General features: G+C 63.6%; 2 protein-coding genes across 5 annotated transcripts in view; one reads left to right on the forward strand and one right to left on the reverse strand.

Annotated features, from left to right (window-relative positions):
- Positions 1–20,368, forward strand: part of NDUFAF8 (NADH:ubiquinone oxidoreductase complex assembly factor 8) — a 75,428-nt gene that overhangs the window by 41,939 nt on the left and 13,121 nt on the right. The gene's annotated exons all lie outside the window — the stretch shown is intronic.
- Positions 524–16,814, reverse strand: CEP131 (centrosomal protein 131). 3 transcript variants are annotated; one of them, XM_057501789.1, is made up of 27 exons: positions 16,605–16,814; positions 14,699–14,903; positions 14,008–14,117; positions 13,503–13,617; positions 13,109–13,236; positions 12,249–12,371; positions 11,215–11,328; positions 10,497–10,661; positions 9,111–9,228; positions 8,603–8,719; positions 8,215–8,362; positions 7,665–7,759; positions 7,010–7,192; positions 6,471–6,650; positions 6,272–6,394; positions 6,047–6,163; positions 5,035–5,151; positions 4,011–4,113; positions 3,215–3,416; positions 2,750–2,857; positions 2,554–2,671; positions 2,398–2,472; positions 2,073–2,215; positions 1,811–1,988; positions 1,534–1,730; positions 845–905; positions 524–765 (listed from the first exon to the last, which is right to left on the reverse strand). In XM_057501789.1, the coding sequence occupies exons 2-27, from the start codon at positions 14,882–14,884 to the stop codon at positions 691–693; spliced, it is 3,399 nt and encodes a 1,132-aa protein (XP_057357772.1). In that variant the 5' UTR covers positions 14,885–14,903; positions 16,605–16,814; the 3' UTR covers positions 524–690. The 3 variants fall into 3 exon arrangements, with proteins under 3 accessions (XP_057357772.1, XP_057357773.1, XP_057357774.1); XM_057501790.1 differs by lacking the exons at positions 12,249–12,371; positions 16,605–16,814; XM_057501791.1 differs by lacking the exons at positions 13,109–13,236; positions 13,503–13,617; positions 14,008–14,117; positions 14,699–14,903; positions 16,605–16,814 and having other exon boundaries at positions 12,240–12,262.

Consider the following 20,368-nt stretch of genomic DNA (forward strand, 5'->3'; position numbering starts at 1 on the left):
CCCAGGCAGCAGTGGCGACAGAGCCCCCGGCAGACTGAGGGCGGGAGGGTGCCGAGGAGGAGCACCCTGTCCAGCGCCCTGCTGCTCCCCTGCCTGGACTTTAGGGGATGGGCTTCCACCCTGCTCACGGGCAGGGCCCCTCCAGTGCCCGTTTCTCTACGGCTCCAGGCGACCACACCTCCGGGGGTGTCCAAGTTGGGGAACCAAGGAGAGGGTCTCCTGGGGGGCTGCCAGCCATGCGGGGACACAGCAGCCCATGGGCAGGGCACCCAGCAGGCTGCCTCAGAGCCCCTTCCAGGGCATGTGGTGGGTCAGCAGGGGCACCTGAGTGGCTCAGGGCTCGTCCAGGTCCAGGACAGAACACAGGGCCACCTCTGCTCGGGAACTGCGGCCTGAGCTGGGGGGCCCAGCAGGGAGCGCATGGGGTCAGCCCCAGACTCCGTGGTGGGCCCTCCGGCAGCCTCCAGCCCCTGCCAACCCCGGACCCAGCCAGGAGAGAGAGCTGAGGCAGGGTCACACCAAGCATGGCAAAGCACCTCTTTACTGATAAACTGCGGCCACAGCGCTCTGGGCTGGGGAGGCCCAAGCACAGGGCAGGGGAGGAGGCGCCGTGGTGGGCCAGTGTCCACTGCATGCTGCACACCGTCAGCCCTGACGCGTCGGCCTGTTCACGTCCTGCCCGGCGGGCAGTCACTTGGTGCTTGGGACTGGCCGCCGGCGTTGCCGCAGCAGCTCCTCCAGGTGGTCAGCCCGCTTCACTGCCGCCTGCAATACGCCGTCCACTTGCGGTCAGGCCTGGGCCCCCCGCTCCCTGCCCCCCGCAGGCCCAGCAGCAGGGACCCACCTCGTGCTGCCTCTGCAGGCTGCTCACAGCCTCCTCCTTCTTTACCAGGGCCATCTTCACCCTGCGGGGGGCACACGGTTGGCTCTGTGTGGTGCCCCGGCCAGACCCCAGGCTGTCTACAGCTCTGATGGCAGCAGGGCGGCCAGCAAGGGGCCTCCACCCCAAGAAGAGTCCTGCCCGCCCCGTCCCTGCCCTGCTGGCTGCAGGCACTGGGCCGTCCGGAGGAGCTGATGACAGGGTTGTGACCCCACGGCTGCACCAGGACCCTGCCCACAGAAACAGGGTGGGTCGGGGTCGGGGCCCACAGTGGGATGATGGTGCCCACCCAGGAGGGGCTGAGAGCCAGAGGCACCCCCTGCCTCTCAGAGAACCCGCTGGGAATGACAAGGGCTCCTGTGGGGCGACCGCTCACTGCGACCCCCGTGGGGTCTCAGCCCTTTCCACATAGCACCTGCGTCCCTGGGGCCCCACGGGGAGGCGCCCACCCTGGCTGGACCCTCTTGGGGAGCTCCTGGGACAGAGGCAGAGCCCGGCCACACGACAGCACCCATCTGGGGCCCAGCATGGAGCCCACAGCAGCTGCTGCTGACCGGCCCAGGTTCCTCAGCCCGAGAGTCCGCCACCGGAGGTGTGGGGTCCTGCCCGCCACCCCACGCAGCCCGGCAGCCCGGAGCCACCCCACAGCCTACCTCCCGTGCACCTCCTCCAGCTCCGCCTGCTTCTCCTGTGCCAGCTGCTCCAGCTCCAGCCGCTGGCGGGCCTGCAGCTCTGCCAGCTGGGCCCGGACCTGCCGGTTCTCCTCCTCAGAGGCCGCCAGCCTGTTGGTGAACTCCTGGCGCAGCACCTGGGACAGGCGGCTGTGCTCCCCGGCCAGGTGCGCATTCACCTGGGCGGCGCGGGGAGGCCATGAGCAGGACAGCGAGCGGCAGCGGGCGGGGGCCGGTGGCAGCCCCGAAGCCCTCTCACCGCCGTTACGCCGGCCAGCTCCTCGTCCTTCTGCCGCAGCAGGCCCTGCAGGCGCCCGCTCTCCCCTTCGGCCTCTGCGAGGCGCCCCTTCAGCTCCGTGCACCGTTCCTGGAGCCTCCGCTCGGACTGTGCCAGCTCCGTGAGCTCCGCCTCATACTTGTCCCGGACGCGCTTGACGCTGGGGGCGGCAGGGGCCGGGTCAGCGGGGTGGGCAGCCCGGGCCTGGCGCGGCGGAGCGCCAGGTGCCAGGGGAAGGCCTCACCGGCTCTCCGAGGCTCTCTCGCTCTCCTCCCTGGCCAGCGTCATGTCCGCCTCCAGCCGGTGGACGACCAGCTCGATCTCCTTGTCTCGGTCTCTCCGCATCTCTTCCCTCAGCTCCCGCTCCCGCCTCAGCAGCCACGCTTCCTGGAGAGGAGGTGCACGGCTCCGGCCACTCCTGGAGCCCCCCCGAGAGGGGCCGGCCAGCCCAGAACGAACCGCCAGCCCCAGCGGCCCAGCCGGCGACCCAGAACCGTGCCCACCGGACCCACTCGCGCTGGCTCTGCTGCCCGGGTGCCACCCTCCCACGGGCCGCGCCCACGCCCCACCTCCTTCTTGGCGCGGCTGGCCTCCCACAGCTGCCGCTCCACTGCCAGCTGGTCCTTCAGGGCCTTCAGCTCCGTCTGCAGGCAGAGGGCCGTGAGCAAGCCTCACAGCCCACCCTGCGGGCCTCCTGGGAGGAGGGCGGGCCGGGCCTGGCACACCTGGTGCCGGAGCTCCTGCTCCTCCCTCCCCTTCTCGAACTCGGCCCTGAGGGCCCGGCCCCCCGCGGAGCTGCTCTCCTCCAGCCGCTGCCTCAGCTCCTCCAGCTCCGCACGCTGCCTGCAGGCGGGGGAGACGTCAGCACCTGCGCTGGCGCGAGGCGCCGGCTGCCCGCTGGCCCGGGCCTCCCGGCGGCACCTGGCTGCCTGCTGGCCCAGCCGCTCCTTCTCCTCGGCCACCTCGCTGTAGAGCCGGCGCCGCTGCTGCTCCAGGGCCCACTGCTCCTGCTCCAGCTGCCGCTCGAAGCTGCCGCGACAGGACCGCTGAGCGCGCCGTGGCAGGAGGGCTGCTCAGAGCAGAGGTGCGGGCACGGCCACGGCGCACAGAGGGGTCCAGGGGCCGCCAGAAGCGGCCCCCGCCCAACCCGCAGCCACAGTCCCTGAGAGGCCCTGGCGGCATCTGCACGGAGGCCGCCACTCAGCCCTGCGCCCAGTTCCCCACCCGGCCTGTCTCTGGCATTGGGCAGCACCTGACCCATCCTGCGGGAGGAGGGCGCTGCTCACACATACGGCTGCCTACATCACCGGGGTCTGGGCACACCCCAGCTCAGCTGCCTGCGGCGCCCTGCCCACCCCAGCCAGTCTCCAGGGCAGGGCCACCCACCACTGCCGGGCACGGTCCCTCTCCTGCTGTGCCAGGGCCTCCTTCTCCCGCTGCAGGTGTTCCCGGAGCTCCTCCACCTGGCGGTCGCAGCGCTGGGCTGCCCGCTGGTCCGCCTGCACCAGCTCAGCCTCGTGCAGGCTCCGCAGCCGCGTCACCTCCTGCTTATGCCTGGCGACCAGCTTCTGGATCTCGGGCTCCAGGCCTGGGGGGAGCGCCAGGCTGCAGGGACCCCCGACCTCTGCCCACCGTGCCGCGGGGGCCCCGATCCTCACCCCCAGTACTGTAGGGGATCCCCAACTCTCACCTACTGAGACACCAGGGCTGCAGGCCAGCCAGGGCACTTGGGCCACCCCAGGAGTCTCAGCCCCAAGCACAGCGGAGGCCACCTGGCCCCACAGCACCCTTCCCTGCCTTTGGCACTGCAGCTGCTCCCCTATGAGGCACTGGCCTACAGGGTCTCCCCTGGTGGTACCCAGTCTCCCTAGAGGAGGGTCCCTGTGAAGGGGGTGCAGGGGCAGGAAGGCTGGACATGGCCAGGTGCTGGCAGGCACAGTTGGGTTGCCCCTCAGCCCTCAGATCCACTCTCTACGTGGGGGAACGGGGGTGATGCCAGGGGCTGGGAAACCCTGGGACCCGCCCCCCCGAACCCCGCAGGCTGGCCCCCTGGGAGCCGGAGGGAGGAGCCTGCTCTGAGGGACCGCAAGGCCCAGCCCTCCTGGGGCCGGGCTCTGCCTGGGGCACTGCGTCTGTGCTGAGCCCATTGCCCGCCAGCACCCCCAGCCTCCCCTGCGCCCACCTCTGACCGTGATCTCCTTGATCTTGCGCGTCTTCTCGCTGATCCACTTCTCCCTCCGGGCCCTCTCAGTGGCGCTCATCAGCTCTTTCAGTTTCTTGATCTCCTACCAGCAAGAGAACGGGAGGCCCCAGAGTCGCCGTGGGAAGCGGGGATGCAGAGGCCCCCTGCCCCCTGGCCATGCCCTCAGTCTCTGAACGGGGACTCTCTCCCGGTGCCAGTCAGGAGGTGCGCCCGCCAGCCCCTCCACGTGACTCCTGGCAATCCCGTCTGCCCCCCTCGGGGAAGCAGGAGGCCCGAGATGAGGAGGTCAGCTGGCCTGCGCTGGCCCCACGGGGACGCCCGAGCCCACACTTTTGTGACAGGCGGTCCCAACCCCGGCTGCCCACTGTGGTCCCTGGAAGTGGGGGGCTTAAAGTGCTGGTGCCACCCCCACCGTGAGTCAGGTCTTGGCTCTGGGACCATCGCTCCCCACGGGGGGGAAGCACAGCCAGGCAGGCCGAGACGCGTGGGCAAGACAGACTTTCAACAGCGACTGCTGGCAAAGCAGGAGACAGTGGGGACAGGCCTTGGCCTGGAGCCGGGAAAACTGAGCGAGGTCCCTCTGCTCAGGGACCCAGAGCTGGGGTGGGACGGCTCGCACACGGCTGTCGCTGCCGGGGTGGGGGTGGGGGCTGCTCATCTGTGACACGCGGGGGTCACACGAGCCCCTTGGCCCCCTCTGGCTCCCGACAGGCATGTGGGATGCAGCTCCAGGGGAAGGAGGGGACAGAGCTGGTGCTGGGGTACCCCTGCCTGCTGGATGGCATCTTGGGCTGGGGCACATACACAGGCTCCCGGCTCCAAAATGCCATGGCGGGTCTGGGGGTCCTGTTCACAAGCCGACGACATTGGATTCCCCGGCTGGAGGAGGCTGAGGGGCCGCCCCGCTCTGGGGCGGCTGGGCAAGGACGCCCCTCCCCGGGCCCGACAGCAGCAGGCCTGCAGTCAGGCGGCAGGCAGGGCGGGGGAGCCGCCGAGGGCTCACCAGCTCGTGGTGCGCCTGCATCTGGGCCTCCCGCTCCCTGTGCCTCTTGTCCCCCTGCTTCAGCTCGGCCACCATGGCCTCGCACTTCTCGGCCAGGACCTTCTTGTCTTCAATCAGCTGTGGTCAGGGGGCCGGAGGTGAAGCCCGCCCTGCGTGACCCCTGACTGTGAAGAGACCCCACCTCCCCTTGCCAGGGAAGGCCTGTGCCCCTAAAATGCCAGGGCCACAATCTTGGGCCCCCTCCTTCCCTTCTTCCTGGGGGTCATTCCAGGGCCCCCTCACCCAGCCTGTGGAGGACCTTCCTGTGGCCAGCCAGGGGGTCTCTGTGAAGCCCCCAGGATGGCGCCTGGCCGCCCCGAGGGCTACACACCGACAACTGCCAAGTGGGTGCCATTCATAGCCACCGGGGGCCTGTTCCTCTGGGCTCCTTCTCCTCTGCAGACCCCACACATTTTCCCCCGAAAAGGACCCCAGGTCTGCAGCTGAGTGCAGGGTGGGGAAGCGCCCACCGCCCCTCACCTGGGGGAGCACGGGCTGCCTCTCCAGCCGGCAGACCAGAAGCAGCCTCCCTGAGGCAGGGTGGCCCAGGAAGGGCATGGGAGAGGCCCAGGGTGTGTGCCCACCTCCCACCAGGCCCCACAGGGCCAACTAGCCCTCTGAGTGACCCCATGTGGCCGGACCCCCCACAGAGGGTGCGCTGCCCACCTGCCCCCCACCCACCCGTATCATGAGGGGCGGGAGCATGGCCGTAGAGGGAGTCACGGGGGGAGCGGCCAGAGGTGCTGGTGTGCCTCAGACCAGCCCAGGCAGGTGGCACCTGGTCCCCACCAGGGAAGACACTGATTGTTTCTATGGAGAGAAGGAAATGGCCCAGCCAGGAAGGCCTATGGGTCTAGAAGGCTCCAAGAGGCCCCAGCTGGTCTGGAACCCTGTCCTGTCCCTCTCCCCGCCCCATGGGCCCAGCGGGTCCTGACAGCCCTGCCCTGGCACCCCGTTTTCCGGGCGGTGTCACCTGGTCGATGAAGCACAGGTGCCGCTGGATGGTGGCCTCGTAATGCTCCCGCTGCTGCCGGCCCAGCTCCTCCTCCGTCTCCCTGGTCCGCCGGATGGTGAGATCCCGCCGCTGCGCCTGCAGGGAGGGCCGGACGAGGCCTCTCAGGGAGACCTCTCCAGCCCGTGACCAGGGACAAGGCCCCCTGCGGCACCCAGGGGTCGCTCGGCAGGGTGGGGGCATCACCAGGGCTCTGTGCAGCAGCACGGCCGCCTGCTGCTCCTCCACCTCCGGCCGCAGCCGCATCACGGAGGGGCTCACCTCGGACCTGGGCTCCGGGCGCCCTGGCCGCTCCTCCAGCACCAGCCCCTGAGGACAGAGCGCACATCAGGCAGGCCCGCTCGCCTGCCCACGACCTGTGCCCCACGCTGGGGACCCACCGCACCTGGGGGGCCGAGGCTGGCCGGCCCGGCCCCGACTCCTCCAAGTCCATCTCCTGCAGGAAGTTCAGGACACTCTGCAGCTTGGCCTCTGAGAGCAGCGTCCCGTCCTGGGCGGGGCCGGCAGATGCGCTGAGCTGCCCAAGTTCCTCCAGGTTGTCAGCTGTCAGGGAGTTGGCCTCGTCCTGCAAGGGACCCAGCATTAGGGGCTGCTGGGGCAGGAGGACTCTGGCCGGGACCCTGGGGCAGGGGAGGGACAGGATGGGGGGGAGGCAGGGGAGGCTGGGGAGGCCTGGTCTGGAAGGGAGGGCCTCTCAGGCTACCCAGACCCTCCGCGTCATTGCCTGGGGGCACTGCTGGCAGAGGGGTAGCACCCACCCCAGGTTACTTTGAGGGTCCTCAACCTTTGCCAGCCCCTAGTTGAGGGAGGGGGCTTCAGCAAGTCCCCATCTGGCCCTTCTTAGGGGCCTGACTAGGCAGGGAGGAGCCCAGTGGGCGTCCCCGGCCCCCAGTGCCCCAGCGCAGCCCGCGCCTGGGCGGCCACCTCGCCAATCCAGGCGTATCTGCCCCTGGGGTTGGCCCTGGGGCGGGGCAGTGGCTCAGGCTCCTCCTCCAGCAGCTTCAGAGTGTCCAGCAGCTGGTCTAGGGTCGCTCTGGACGCGGCCCTGTCCCCAGCAGGGCTCACGGCCTCCAGGCCCTCACCAGCCACATCCTGGGAGCTGGCATCCTGCAGTGGGTGGGCAGGAGAGGCCAGTGAGGCCGTCAGAGCCGAGACCACCAGAGGGCCGTGGAGGCGAGGTTGGGGTGTGCTTCCTTGGCACAGGCGTGTGCCCAAGAGCCACGCAGGCTGGGCTCACCCGAGCCCACCTTCAGGGAAACAGGAAGGCCAGCTGGCTGGGACGCGTCTGGGTCTGGCCCCCCACCCCTCAGCCCTGGCCGGTCTAACCCTAACCCCTGAGCTTCCCGCTCATGTCTGTGGGTACAGACACGGGCCCCACCCCAGGGCGCCTGTGAAGACCAGTAGGATTTCAAGGCAATCTGAGAAGCGCCATCCCTGCTTTGGAGCAACAAGACCCGTCCTGGGCAGCTCTTCCTGGTGTGCGGGGCCCCCACAGCTGTGGAAGAGCAGGGAAAGGGCGGGCTCAGGCCACCCCAACATGGAAGCCAGGGAGGGCAGGTGGGGAGGGCTGTGCTGAGACCTGGGGCTTGTCCTCTGGAAACTGCCAGGGCTCCAGGGACCAGTCGGGGGCAGGCTGGCAGGGGTCCTCTGGGCCTGCAGTATGGAAGCCAGTCCCTGCACAACAGGACACAGCATGAGCCCACTTGGACGGCGCCCCTCAGATCAGGCAGGGGGGAGGCAGAGCACATGACAGCATGTGCTACAATGGGCTTGGCAGAGCAGAGGGAACCCTGACCTTCTGGGGTAGAAAGTTGGGGAGCCAGTGTGACCCCAGAACTCTCATCCTGTGCTCTGTACGGTCCCCACATCCAGGTCTAGAGTAAGCAGAGAGGAGGCCAGAGCCTGGGGTCTGCTTGCATAGCTGAGGCACCCCCCTCCCAAGGGTGGAAGCCCCTAACCAGATAGTGGCACCTCCCTCTCAAACACAGAGCTCCCCAAGGGAGGGGAGGGGTGGCCAGGCACAAGGGTGTCTGTACCCAGGAGTGCCCACACCCATGGGTGCCCACGCAGAGCTAGGAGGCAGAGGCGGGGGTGTGGCAGGGCATGGCCAGGCTCTAGGCTGTGCTCACCCAAGTTCCTGGCCTTGCGGGTCTGTTGAGCTGTCCCAGGCCTCGGGGGTGGCCCCTGGGCGGGCTGGGGCTTCCCTGTCCCCCTGGCCTCCTCGGGCAGCCCACGCTCAGTGTTGCCTGACTTCTGGGCTCGCTTCCGCTGCAGCTCCTACTAAGGGAGCACCTCCGGGCAGCCTCACCCCCTGGAGGGCACGGCCTCCCTCCCCGCCCAGCCGACTGCCCTGAGGTCCGACTTCCAGGGGCTTGAGGAGGGCAGGCTCAGGGAAGGGAATGGACAGGGGTCCCCCAGGGGCGCAGTGGTGCTCTCAGGCACACAGGGGTCCTGCCTCGGGGGGCGCTCCCCGCACTGTTCAGATCACCCTGAGCACGCGAAGGCCACCGCAGGCACCTGAATGGCTGCTCGCCTGGCCTGGCGCGCTTTCTCCTCCCGGGCCTTCCTCCTGGCTGCCTCCTTCTGGTGGTGCAGGTCCAAGACATTTCCCTCTCCAAGCCGCTGTTGCTGCTCCTACAGAAGCCGAAGCCATGGCGGGTTGGACTGGGAAGATGGGGTCGCCCAGTCCACACCTGGGCTTCCACAGGCCCTGCGCGAGGCTCTGCCCCACAGAGGACGAGCCGTCTCCCGGGCAGCCGGTGACTCCTCCGGGGTGGGTAGATGACTGCACCACAGAGCAGGGGCCCTGCAGCCAGAGGGGACCCGACAGGCATTTTCTGACATCCAGGCCCTACTGATTCCAGGGACTCAGGGGAGGGAGGTGGCTGGGCTTCCAGATGGGGTCTGGACCCATGGAGCGATTCTTGTTTCAATCACACGAGTCCCAGAAACCCCATCATACACGGCTGGGGCCCCTGGGCTCCTCACCTGCCTCTTGGGGTATGGCTCACATACCCACACTGACCTGCCGCTTGGACGCCAGCAGGTGCTCCAGGCTGGCAGCTCTGGCTCGGTGTTGATGTGCCTGGTGGCGGTACCAGCGCTGGATGGTGATGGCGGCCTGGTTCACCTGGTGGATGAACCTGCCCGAACAGTGGGGCTCAGGACCGAGGTGAGGCCCCATGCGACTGCAGAAGCAGGCAGCCGAACGCTGCCTCCTCCCCGAGGCCCAGCGAGGCAGGGAGGCCACAAGCTGTGAGCACAGCCCCACTTTGGGTGGAACCATGTTTCCCGGGAAAATGAATACACCCATCCACACAGACTATTCAGATACCCGAAGGCCAGCCACCCGGCTGCGAGTAAACACCATGAGTGTCCTCATGGTTGACGCTGCTCGTGGACAAAATGCAGCAAACCAGAGACTCGACTGGGCACAAGGCAGAGGCCATGTGTGCTAGTCAAGAGCATTCTAGCAAGGCAGAGCCCTAGGTGTGCTGGGGTCAGGGTCAGGGTCAGGACCGGCAGCAGCTGGACGAAGAGCAGGCAAGGGCGTCTTGGGGGTGCTGGAAACTCTGTGTCGTGGCATGTTGTACGTGCAGACATGACTGCACATGAGGGGCAAACTCATCGACGGTACAACTAAAATGGCGCAAAACGGCGCATCTCGTCCTATGTAAGTTACGCTCAATAAAGCTGATCAAACAAAGAGCCTCAAGCTCGGCTCTCAGGACCGTCTGCATTCGTTCGGCAAAGATACCGAGGGAGATACAGGGGGCAACCGGCCACCTGCCATGGGGCACATGCAGGGCGGCACGTCCTGCCAAGGGAAGGGCAGCCAGGTGGCGGTGCACAGAGCTCCTGGCTCCTACCTCCCAGCGCCCGCTTTCAGGGCCTGGTCCCCAGACTCGGAGAGAGCCACAGTGTGGCCGCCCAGCGAGGCGGGGGCTCTCAGAGTCCAGGCCCAGACCCCGTAGGCTCCTGGCCGGGGGCAACCCCATGAAGCTGGGCCCACCGTAGAGGCCACCACGCCCACCCTTGTGCCCCCGGCTGGCTCCGAGGGGGCACCCTGGAGGTCGCTGGGATTCTTCAGGGTCATCTTCTCACTTAATGCCTTTCTAATTAACAGTTTTATTGAAGTGCAATTTATGTACTCTAAAATCCACCCCATCTTAAGCACTTAATTCAATGATCTTACCAAGCTTACAGACCGTGGGACCAATTTGAGAATGTCTCCGTCGCCCTGAAAGACCCCAGAACCTTCACTCCGAGTCCACACACCTGCCTCTTGATGTTTTGTACAAATGGAGTCACATGTGTGGTTTCTCAGCCTTCGCATTTTAAAATCACTGTTGGGTGGGAAAGTCTATCACCCGGCATCAGGCCCCCTCCCGGGCCCCCAGCCCGCGGTCACCTTTCAGCCTCCTCCTCTGTCACTGCCTTTAGCCTGGGCTGGGCTGTGGAGTCTGCAGCCACTCCAGCACTGTTCCCGGCCACAAGGTTGCTGCTGGCGACGTTCTTCTGCGGTGTCTCCAGATTGCTGTCCTCGCCCTCCTCGGCGGCTGCCTTGACGAGGTTGCTGGCAGGAGGGCAGAAGGAGGCTCATGGCTGCCTGACCCGGCCCCTCGCACGGCCCCCAGGGGATGGCTCTGCCTGTGGGCACAGGGGGTGCCTTGGCTCTGTCCCAAGGCCTTGAGCCTGGAAGGATGTGTCCGGGATATCAGGAGCGGGCGAGGGCCTGCTCCCCCATACTGACTTGCTGGCCAGCCCCCTGGGCCACTTGCTCCCCCCACAGGGACCATCTGGGGGCGCCCAGGGTTAACGGGCTCTTTACATTTTAAAGAGCAAAATGTTTGTAAAGCCACAGGATCCCAGGGCCAGACAGTGACGCAGGACACCTCATAGGCCATCTCCAACTTGAGCATCCGGCAGTGGGCACGGGGGTGCCAAGCCCTGCCCCAGACCCACGTTGGCTCTGGACTCAGCCAGGGGGCTGGGGACTTGGAGAGGCTGAGGCTTTGCAGCCGGACTGCCCGCCCAGCACGGTCTGCGCGTCCTCGGCCCCGGCGCCCGGCCTGGGCCCTGGTGCTCTCACGCACCTAGCTCCTGGGCCCCGGGGGTCAGAGCCTTACTTGCGGGGGCGGGGCGAGCGGCTGGAGCTCCTCGGGGGCGGAGGCTTCTCCGGGAGGCCGCAGCGGTTGTGCACCATAGTGGTGACGCGGTTGCCCACGGCTCCCTTGCTGCTCCTGCCCGAAGAGACGAGAGGCAGCGTCAGGCCCCGGGAGGCGGAGAGAGGGTCCCTGACACGCCGGGCTCAGCGCTCACCGCGGCGCAGGCCGAGCCTCCAGCAGGACCCCTCGGCGGCCGCCTCGCCCAGCGGCGGGGCCCTTCTCAGACCGGGAAAGCCCACCTGGGGTTTTCTGCCGAGCAGAACCGAGGCAGCAGTGAAAACCGTGACCCCTGACAATGGACACACCTGTGCTGGGAGACTGGTCACAGGTCATCAGTCGGCAGGGCAAAGGCCTTCCAGCACCAGTTAGACAATGGGGCACGTGCTGCATCCTCCCCTCAGACCCAGAGCAGGGAATAAACACGCCACAAACGCACGAGGACAAGGGCTCAGGGGACAGCAGCAAAGAGGGGCCCACAGTTTACAGAGTAAGGAACAGCAGAGCCATCAGGAAGCCAGGTGTAGTCGGGGGACCAGGGGCTATGGGGTTGGCGCCAGGCGGCTGGTCTGCCTCCAGGTCCCAGGGGGGTGCAGGAAGTGCAGGCATCTGGCTCTCCCACAGGAGCAGCTGCCCCCAGGCACCAAGCCAGGCCCTCCCCAGGTGAAGAGGTCTGGTGACCCACCCAGGACACCTGCACCCCCACCTGCCCGGCCCACACCTCTGGCAGCAGGACTGTAACCCCTAGGTGGGGACCAGAGACTCTCCTCGGACAGACTGAGCAGCCCAGGGAAAAGTCGCAGATACTGACAGGTGGGAACCGCCATACAGCAGCCAGGTCCCTGCCAAACACCAGGCACCAGCTTTAGGGCCTCCTTAGATTCCGACAGAGCCAGTATTCCAGACAACCCGCCTGCCAAAGGCCAACAGACAGCAGGACGTGATGGAGATTGGGGCCAAGCAGAGGACAGGACGGTTCAAACACCTACACTCAGTACCAGGCTGTGCCAACCAAGGCCTGGCAGCCGCTTCTCAGGGGGAACGCTCTTACTTGCAGCATTTGCCAACTACACTGGTGTTGTCTTCCTTGCGCGGCTGATTTCAGACAGCACGAACACAGGCTTGGGAAGAGAGAACACCAGTCTCACGGTTCCTTAGGTGACTGGCCCTAACGGTTCGGACGTGCGCTTGTGCCGAGGCACGGGTCCTTGTCCGTCTGGCCACTGGGCCCATGGAGGCCGAGAGCGAAGAGGACCGGCTCTCCTGGCAGCCGAGGTCCCAAGCCGACTTCCTCTGTGGGTCCCTCTGGCCATGCTCACCCTGCCCAACCCAGGCCCAGCCACCAGCCCCACTGATGGAGGCCACGGCCCGCCCGGGCCCCCGCCCCCTACCCCGCCGCCCCAGCCATCGCTCTGAACGTGCCGTTGCCACGGCACAGCTGGCAGGGCTGAGAGGTGACCGCCACAGCCCGCACACTGCCTGGCTCTCCACCCGCAGCGAGCAAGTGCAGGCAGGGGCAACAGGCTGCTTCCTTCCTAAAGACACGGGGGCAGCCACCAGGCTCCAGAGACCCCCACGAGCCTTAAAAGGTTGCTGGTCGCCCCACATGAGACTCGCCAGGCAACCTCTCCAACAGTAAAGCTGCACCCAGGACTGGGAGGGGACCTGCCCTTCTGAGGCCCCCAGACCGGAGCGGAGCCCCTGTGTGAAGACACCACCCTGTGGCCTCCTCCTCGGCCCTCAGGTAGAGCCGCTCCCCTGGACACCCACTCACTCCTTCCACAGCACCCTGGTCCGGCCACGGCCGCCATGGGGGCCTCGGGGTGGGGCCGTGCCAGGCACCTGCAGCAGGTCGCACCTGTTGTTGGCGGTGAAGTTGGGTGCCAGGGGCACGGTGCACTCTCTCCTCCGGGAGCCCCCTGGTGTGCCAAGGGTGCTGGGGCTCTGGGCGGCAGGCGGCAAGCTGAAGGCCCGGGGCTGGTCATCCTGTTGGTGTGGACGCATTCGGCCTCAGCCCGTGAAGCTGCCGACAGCGTGTCCCCTCCATGCCGCCCCACCCCCCGCCTCACACACGCGGAGCAGTGGGGTGGCCGGGGAGGGCTTGGCCCCTCCTCACGTGGTAACGCGGTCCGAGCGGGCTCACGTGACCCCCTCCCCTCACGGCACCCCCTCCCCTCACGGCCTCCCGCAGGTGTGGCAAGAGCAGGGACGCTGCTGCTCGCGGGGCGCTCAGACGCAGCCCCGGCCCTCACCGGCACAGCCCACGCGGCTCCCCTCTCGCTGGACGCTTTGCTCGGGCTCGCCAGCCTCTTTGTCCCGCCAGGGCCACCCTCAAAGAGCGTCATGAAGCCGGGGGGCTCGGCAGGCCTGTGGATAGAGTTCAGCAGGCCAGGTTAGTCCCCCCCCCAAGGGAGGCCGATTCCAGGAACACAGGCGGGAAGGGAGGGTGGGTCACCGAAGGGCACTGTGCGGCCCGGCCGACGGCTTCAGTACGGCCTCTCGGTCCCTTATCTGACAAGCAGGCCTGGGAGAAAACCACGCCAGGGGTGCGGGAGGCAAGCAGCCAGGAGAGCGGCCTTGAGGTCAGACCTCCACACGAAACACACGAAGGCCTGGCCCGCCTGCCCCCACTCAGTGGGCCGTGTGAAGTCGCCCCGCACCCCACTGCCAAGCAGAAGTGCACGCCGGCGAGGCCAGAGGGGCAGACAGAGGCAGGAAGGGAGCAGGCTGCGGTCGCCCGAGGATGGCAGGGGTCACCTGGGGGTGCTGGCCCAGGCCTGGCTGGCTTGCGGCTGGGGGACCTGCATGGTGCTGTTGGGTCTTCGGAGCTTGTTGGTGGCGTGAGGGCTTCCGGGCTCTGTGGCCTCCTGAAAAAAGGAGGAAATAGCCAGTCACACGGCAAATGTTTCAGACACTCGCCAGCTCACCTGGCTCCAGGCCAGGCCCCGGCAAGCAGCTTTAAAGAGGCGGGTGGGTGTGGAGGGAAGGGCCTCCTGGCTCACCTGGACAGGCGGGAGGGCAGCGTGGGGGTCCAGGACAGGGCCCCGGCCTCTATGACCCAGCTGCCTCCCATGGAGTGGGAGGCCTGCAGCCCTGGGAGCTGGAGGGTCCAAGGAAATGCGGGAGGCCTGGCCTCGGGGCGAAGGCTGCTGGTCCTTGTCACCCACTCACCAGTGAGTCAGCCGGCGACTCCCCCCAACCTGGGGCTCCTCCAGTGCCACCATGGGCCCCTCCTTCCCACAGTCAAGGAGCCCAACGACCCCAAACGCGGTGGGGCAGGAGGGGCAGGGACTTGCCGGCCCTGGCCGTACCGTGTCTGTGAGTGAGCTCCCTGACCCAGGGGCTGGAATCCTTCCTGCCTGCCCCCACAGGATGGGTGGGGGGCCTGCTGCGGCTCAGAGCTTGCCCAGGAGTCAGAAGCCCCTGGGAGGCGAGGGGGGGGACTCACCCGTGCCAGGCTCACCGGCTCAGCGCCCAGGGCCGCAGAGACGGGGCGGGCGATGGGCTTGATGCTGGAGGCGCTGCTGGGGCGCTGGGTCACAGGCGGGGGGAGGCCTGTCAGACTCAGGTCCACGCCTTCTGGGCTGCTCTCGGGGGGGCCGGGGGCACCCCTAACAGCCCGGGAGCCTCTCATTGTGGGTGCAGGCCCTGAGCTGGCAGGAAGGGACACAGTGAGACACCCTTCAAGGAAGGAGGTGCCCTGCACACACCTCCTGCAGGGCCGCAGGGAGCCGAGGGCACCCGGGTCTGTCTGCTCCCAGTTCCCCCAGGAAGCCTGCCACCACCCAGCCACCCCCCTCGCTGCGGCAGTCTCCCCATCAGGAAAATGAGGCGTGTGGCAGACTCCCAGTGGTGAGCAACAAAGATGACCCCCCCAGGAGGAACCCTGCTGAGGGGGGCCTGGGATGAGCCCTGTCACGCCCCCACCCCAGGACACCCTGCCTGCCTGAGCCTCACTGTTTCCATCTGTAAAACAGGCATTTAAAGGGCGCCCCTGGGGGATGTCCTAGGGCTCAGACAGGACCGCGAGGCTGGCGCATGGTGAGCACCTGACAAGCGATATTCTGACCACGATTTGGTGTGATGAGCGCTGCCCACCCAGGTCCCCCTCGTCTGGCCACGGGCCCCCTCCACTTCCTCAGAGCCCCCAACACCTGCGAGCATCTGGACCCGCTCCTACGCTTCCCCCCCACAACCTGGTCGGGGCCCCTTCCCCTGGGCCCTGGACAGCAGGAGCCCCGTCCCCCTCCCCAGGCCGGCCCCACCGTATGCGGCCAGACTGACCTCTCTGAGCAGGGTCTCCAATCACACTGGGCCCTGGGCCTCTTCGGAAAACCCTCCGAGGGCTCCCAGGCAGGGAGAATAAAGCCCACATGCCTAATGCCCCTCCGAGCTGGCCTTGCTCTCTCTGGTCTGCTCTCAGCCACCCTCTGCCTGCCTCTCCCTGCTGCGGCCAGACCAGCCTTCCAGCCACCCCTCACCCAGCACCAGCCTGCCTCCATCACAAGCCTCTGCTCCTGCGGGTCCCTTTACCTGGATCCCCTCCCGCCTACATCACCTCTGGCTCCCTCCATGAGCAGAGGGACCGTGTGGCCCCAGCACTCGGCCAGCACCTGGTGGACACTCAGGTAACAGGAGCAGATGAGCAGGTGAACGACACCAGCAATGACCAGAGAGGAATGCACAGAGCCCTCCCTGCCACCCAGGACGCTGGTGGGCCAGCAGGCACACACCCACCGTCACCCACAGTCAGCTCCATGGCCTCCTCCAGCCCTGACACCCATAGGGAGGCCCCTGGCCCAATGCCGGACGCTCCTGTTGTCTGGAGTGGGGAGCAGACCCTGCCGGGCACCAGGCCAGGGTCCTCAGTTATGTGTTTCTGGACCTGTGGATGAAATTTAACACCCTCCTCTCCTCAGGGCACCTGCCACACCCAGCCAGACCCAGGCCGGCTGGCTGGGCACAAGAGCAGTAGTGCGCCAGGCTCTGGGAGGGCAAACATCCTCTCACTAGAAAACTCAAGGCCCGACCTCACCTTCCATGCAAAGATGTCCTCCCAGAACTTGAAACTGGGTGTCCACAGCCTCCGCCTGAAACCCTCAAGACCCCTGGCGGCTACTCACGGGGCAGCTCCCTATCTCCCTGGAGTTTGGCTCAAGGTGGTGGGACCTGAAACTGTTGACTGGACTCCACCTATCGGTGCAGGGGCCCTCACGGGCATGGCCCTGGACCGCCTCATCTGCGCGGGTCGAGCCCCTTCCCACCTGCGTTGGCCCCGGACCTGCTCATCTGCGCCGGGACACCGTCACCTGCGCAGGGCCTGGCCCCGCTCATCTGCGCGGGGACACCCTCACCTGCGCGGGGCGGGCTTGAGGCGCGGGGCCTGCCGGGCTGATCCGCGGGAGCTGCGCGGGGCCCGGGCTTCCAAACGGCCACCTCTTGCTCTTGGGGCCAGCGCTGGCTCCGAGGCCCGGTGACAATGAAGCGGCCGGGCGGCGGGCGGCAGCTAGTAACCAGCAACAATCCTGGAATCTCCCCTCCTGTCCATCACGGAGGCCCGCCTTCCCTGCCCGCGCCGCTTCTGGATTGGTTTTTCCAAAAATTGGAAAACCATTTTGAGAGCTCATTGGACCGCCAGGCTGTCCTTCGGAACGTACAAGCGTGGGAGAAGCCGCGACACCTGGGGCCAAGAGGCGGTAGCGGGCTGCCGATTGGACTAGGCTAGAGAGGGGTGGGCCTAGGTGGAGGCGTGGGCGGGACCTGGGCGGAGTCTTGGGCAGGAGGGGCGGGGAGACGGAGGGCGGGGCCCGGGAGCGCGACTGCGCGCCTCTCCTTTCCCGGGGTCCAGGACCCCGGCGTCCTCTCCCACGCGGTCCTCTGGCCTCCAGGCTGATCCCGTGCCCCACGTCGTTCCCGGGCCCCCCACGGCGTCTTCGGACCCCACGCCTTCCCGTGCCCCCCACGCGGCCCCGGGCCCCACATCCTCCTCGTGTGCCCCGCGGACGGCTGTCTGGACCCCCACCCCCACCCCGCCAGCCCTGTTTCTCCTACCTGCCCCCGGGATCTGGACAGCGACCCACGCCCGTGCACTTCCCTCCTCATCTCCCAAGACGGCGGTGGCCTTTGCCTTCTTTGACTCCGCTCCCGTTTTGTCCCTGTGCTGGCTTTTTTGCCTGCTTCCCCAACGTTTTAACACCCCCAGCCCCGCACAGGCAGCAGGTCCCACGGGCAGTGCCCCCTGCCCTCCTTCCGCCTTTCCTGGCCCTCGGGTGCAGCCGGACTCCGCCTGTGTTCCCTCTCCCCCGAAGCCCCCACCCTGTGCCCCCTGATGTCCAGGTCAGGTGCCTCTCCTGCTGCAGACTTTGGTCTCTCCCAGTCATCTTTCTCCTTAAAATAACAGCGTATCGCTGATCTTTGCCCCTTTTCCAAATCAGGTGCTTTTTATATTTAGGCAAATATATGTACAATAAAATCTACACTTTTGGGGGCTCAGTTCTGTTTTGACTGAGATGCACAGGTGTGTCACCACCACCACAGACAGGCCGCAGAGCATTCTCCCTGACCCAATGCCCTTGGGCTGCCTCTCTCTAGCCAAACCCTCCCCATCCTTTACCCCTGGCCCCCATAACCTGTTCTCTGCCACTATTGTTTTGCCCTTTCCAAAGTGTATAGAAATGGGATTTCCACTGTGAGCCGTCTGGGCCTGGCTTTCTGCACTTAACATTTTGAGATTCATCAGTGTTCTTAATTTTTTCCACGGTGTGAGGGAACCCCACTTTATTAGTCATCAAATGAAGGGCATGAGGGTTGTTTCCAGCTTAGGGCAATTTTAAATGAAACTGCTGTAAACATCCGTGTTTAAGCTTTCATGGGAACGTAAGTTTTCAGGTCGCTTGGGAAAATATTTACTTAGAAGTGGGACTGCTGGATCAGATGGTAGGTACGTGCATAACTTATTAGAAACTGCCTGTTTTCCAAAGAAGCTGGATGGCTTTACACCCAAAGGCAGCAGTGGGGGGCAGGGTCCAGTGCTCTCGCCCTCTCAGCATTTGGTTATATCAGGGTTTTTTTTGAGTAATGTAAGTATTTAATGGTGTAACATATGTTTTAAATGGCATTCCCTAATGACCAATGACGTCAAAAATCTATTCATGTCCTCATTTGCTCTGTGTTCATATACCTGCTTTGGTGAAGTGTCTGTTCAAACCTTTTGCCCATGTTGTGAATTGGGGTGTTTCACTGTCGGGTGTTGAGTGTTCCTCACATGTTCGTAATACAAGTTCTTCATGAGATGTGTGATTTGCAAATGGTTTCTCCCAGTCTGTGGCTTGTCGTTCCTTTCTCTTAAATGTGTCATTCAAAGAGAAATGCGTAAACGCCGATGAAGCCCAATTTCTCTACAGCTTGCGCTTCTTGTAGCTCATAGACAAGCCATTGCCTAATCCAGTGACACAACATTTTCTCCTCTTTTCTTCTAGAAGGTTTAGTTTTAAGTTTCACTTCTAGTCTATGGCTCAATTAAGTTTTGTGTGAGGTGTGAGGTATGGTTTGAAGTTTCTTTTTTTCCTTTCATGTTTTTGCATGTGGATGTCCAATTGTTCCAGCACCATATGAAAGACTACCCTTTCTCCACTGAATTACCTCCACAGCTTTGTAGAAAGTCAATTGCCTGTGTTCGTGGGCCTCCTTCTGAACCGTCTATCGGTCTGGTCTGACTTCCTGCTGATGCTGCTCTCTTGATCAGTGCTGCTTGACAGTAAAGCCTCCCAATCGGTACTGTGAGTCTTCTTGTTCTTTCTCTAGAGTTACCTTGGCTATTCAAATTACTTTTATTTTTTCTATAAGTTTTAGTATCAGCTTGTTACCATCTCCGAAAAAATCAGGCTGGACTTTTTATGGGATTATGTTAAATCTGTACAATATGGGAGAGTTGACATCTTAATACCGTTTTCCAGTCCACGAGCATGGTGTATCTCTGCATTTATTTAGCTCTTCATTGATTTCTTTCATCAATCTTTTGTATTTTTGGCAGACAGAGACATATATTTTTTACATTATATATCTATTTCGTTTCTGGGGTGCTATCATAATGATAGTCTTGAAATTTTAAATTCCCAATTGTGTATTGCTAGTATACAAAAATATAATTGATCGTATTTACTCTGTGGCCTGTGCCCTTGCTTAACTCACATAGTAGTCTTAGCAATTTTTGTGAATTTTGTGGGATTTTCTACATGGAAAACAATGTTGTCTGTAAATAGTAAGTTTTATTTCTTCCTTAATGCATTTAGGATTTTTTTTTCTTGCTTTGTTGAACTGGCCAGCACTTCCAGCACAATGCGGAGCAGAGACGCTCAGGATAGTACCACTGCCTTGTTCCCAGTCTTGGGGGAAAAGCATTTAGTCTTTCACCATTAAGCATGATGTTAGCTGTGGGAATTTCGTAGATATCCTTTACTAGGTGAAACAAATTGTTATATTTCTAGTTTATGTTTTTTTCATAAATGAATGTTGAACTTTGTCTTTCCCGCATAAAATGTGATTTTTTTCCTTCATTAATGTGTTAACATGGTGTCCTATTGATGTTCAGATATTTAAATAGTCTTACATCCCCCAAAAAAACTCCACTTATCGTGGTATATTACTCATTTTGTATATTGCTGGGTTCAGTTTGCTGATATTTGAAGGATTTCTTTTCATCTATGTTCATGAAGGGTTTTGGTCTGTTTCCAGGGGGGTGAGGGCCAAGGTAGCCCTGGGGTTCCTTTCTAGGTGGAGGGCACACGGAACATGCACCAGGACAGACCATACTGTGGGCCACAAAACAGACTTTAACAAAGATTTGTGATCTAACAATACAACTGAAATCGTACAAAATGCTTTCTCTTACTGCAGCAGACTTAAAATAGTAAAACCCAAAAACATACCTTTACATAACCCATTGGACAAAGGGAAGTCTTATGAGACTAGAAAATATTTTGAATTGAATAAAAATATCAAAATTCTTGGGATGCAGTCAAAGCATCTCTAGAGGAGAAGTTATAACACTGAACTGCTCATATTGGAAAAAAGTAAAGGTCTCAAACCAATTATCTAAGATTCTACCTTAAAGAAACTA

Source organism: Manis pentadactyla, chromosome 4, assembly GCF_030020395.1.
Source record: "Manis pentadactyla isolate mManPen7 chromosome 4, mManPen7.hap1, whole genome shotgun sequence".
Taxonomy (NCBI): Eukaryota; Metazoa; Chordata; class Mammalia; order Pholidota; family Manidae; genus Manis; species Manis pentadactyla.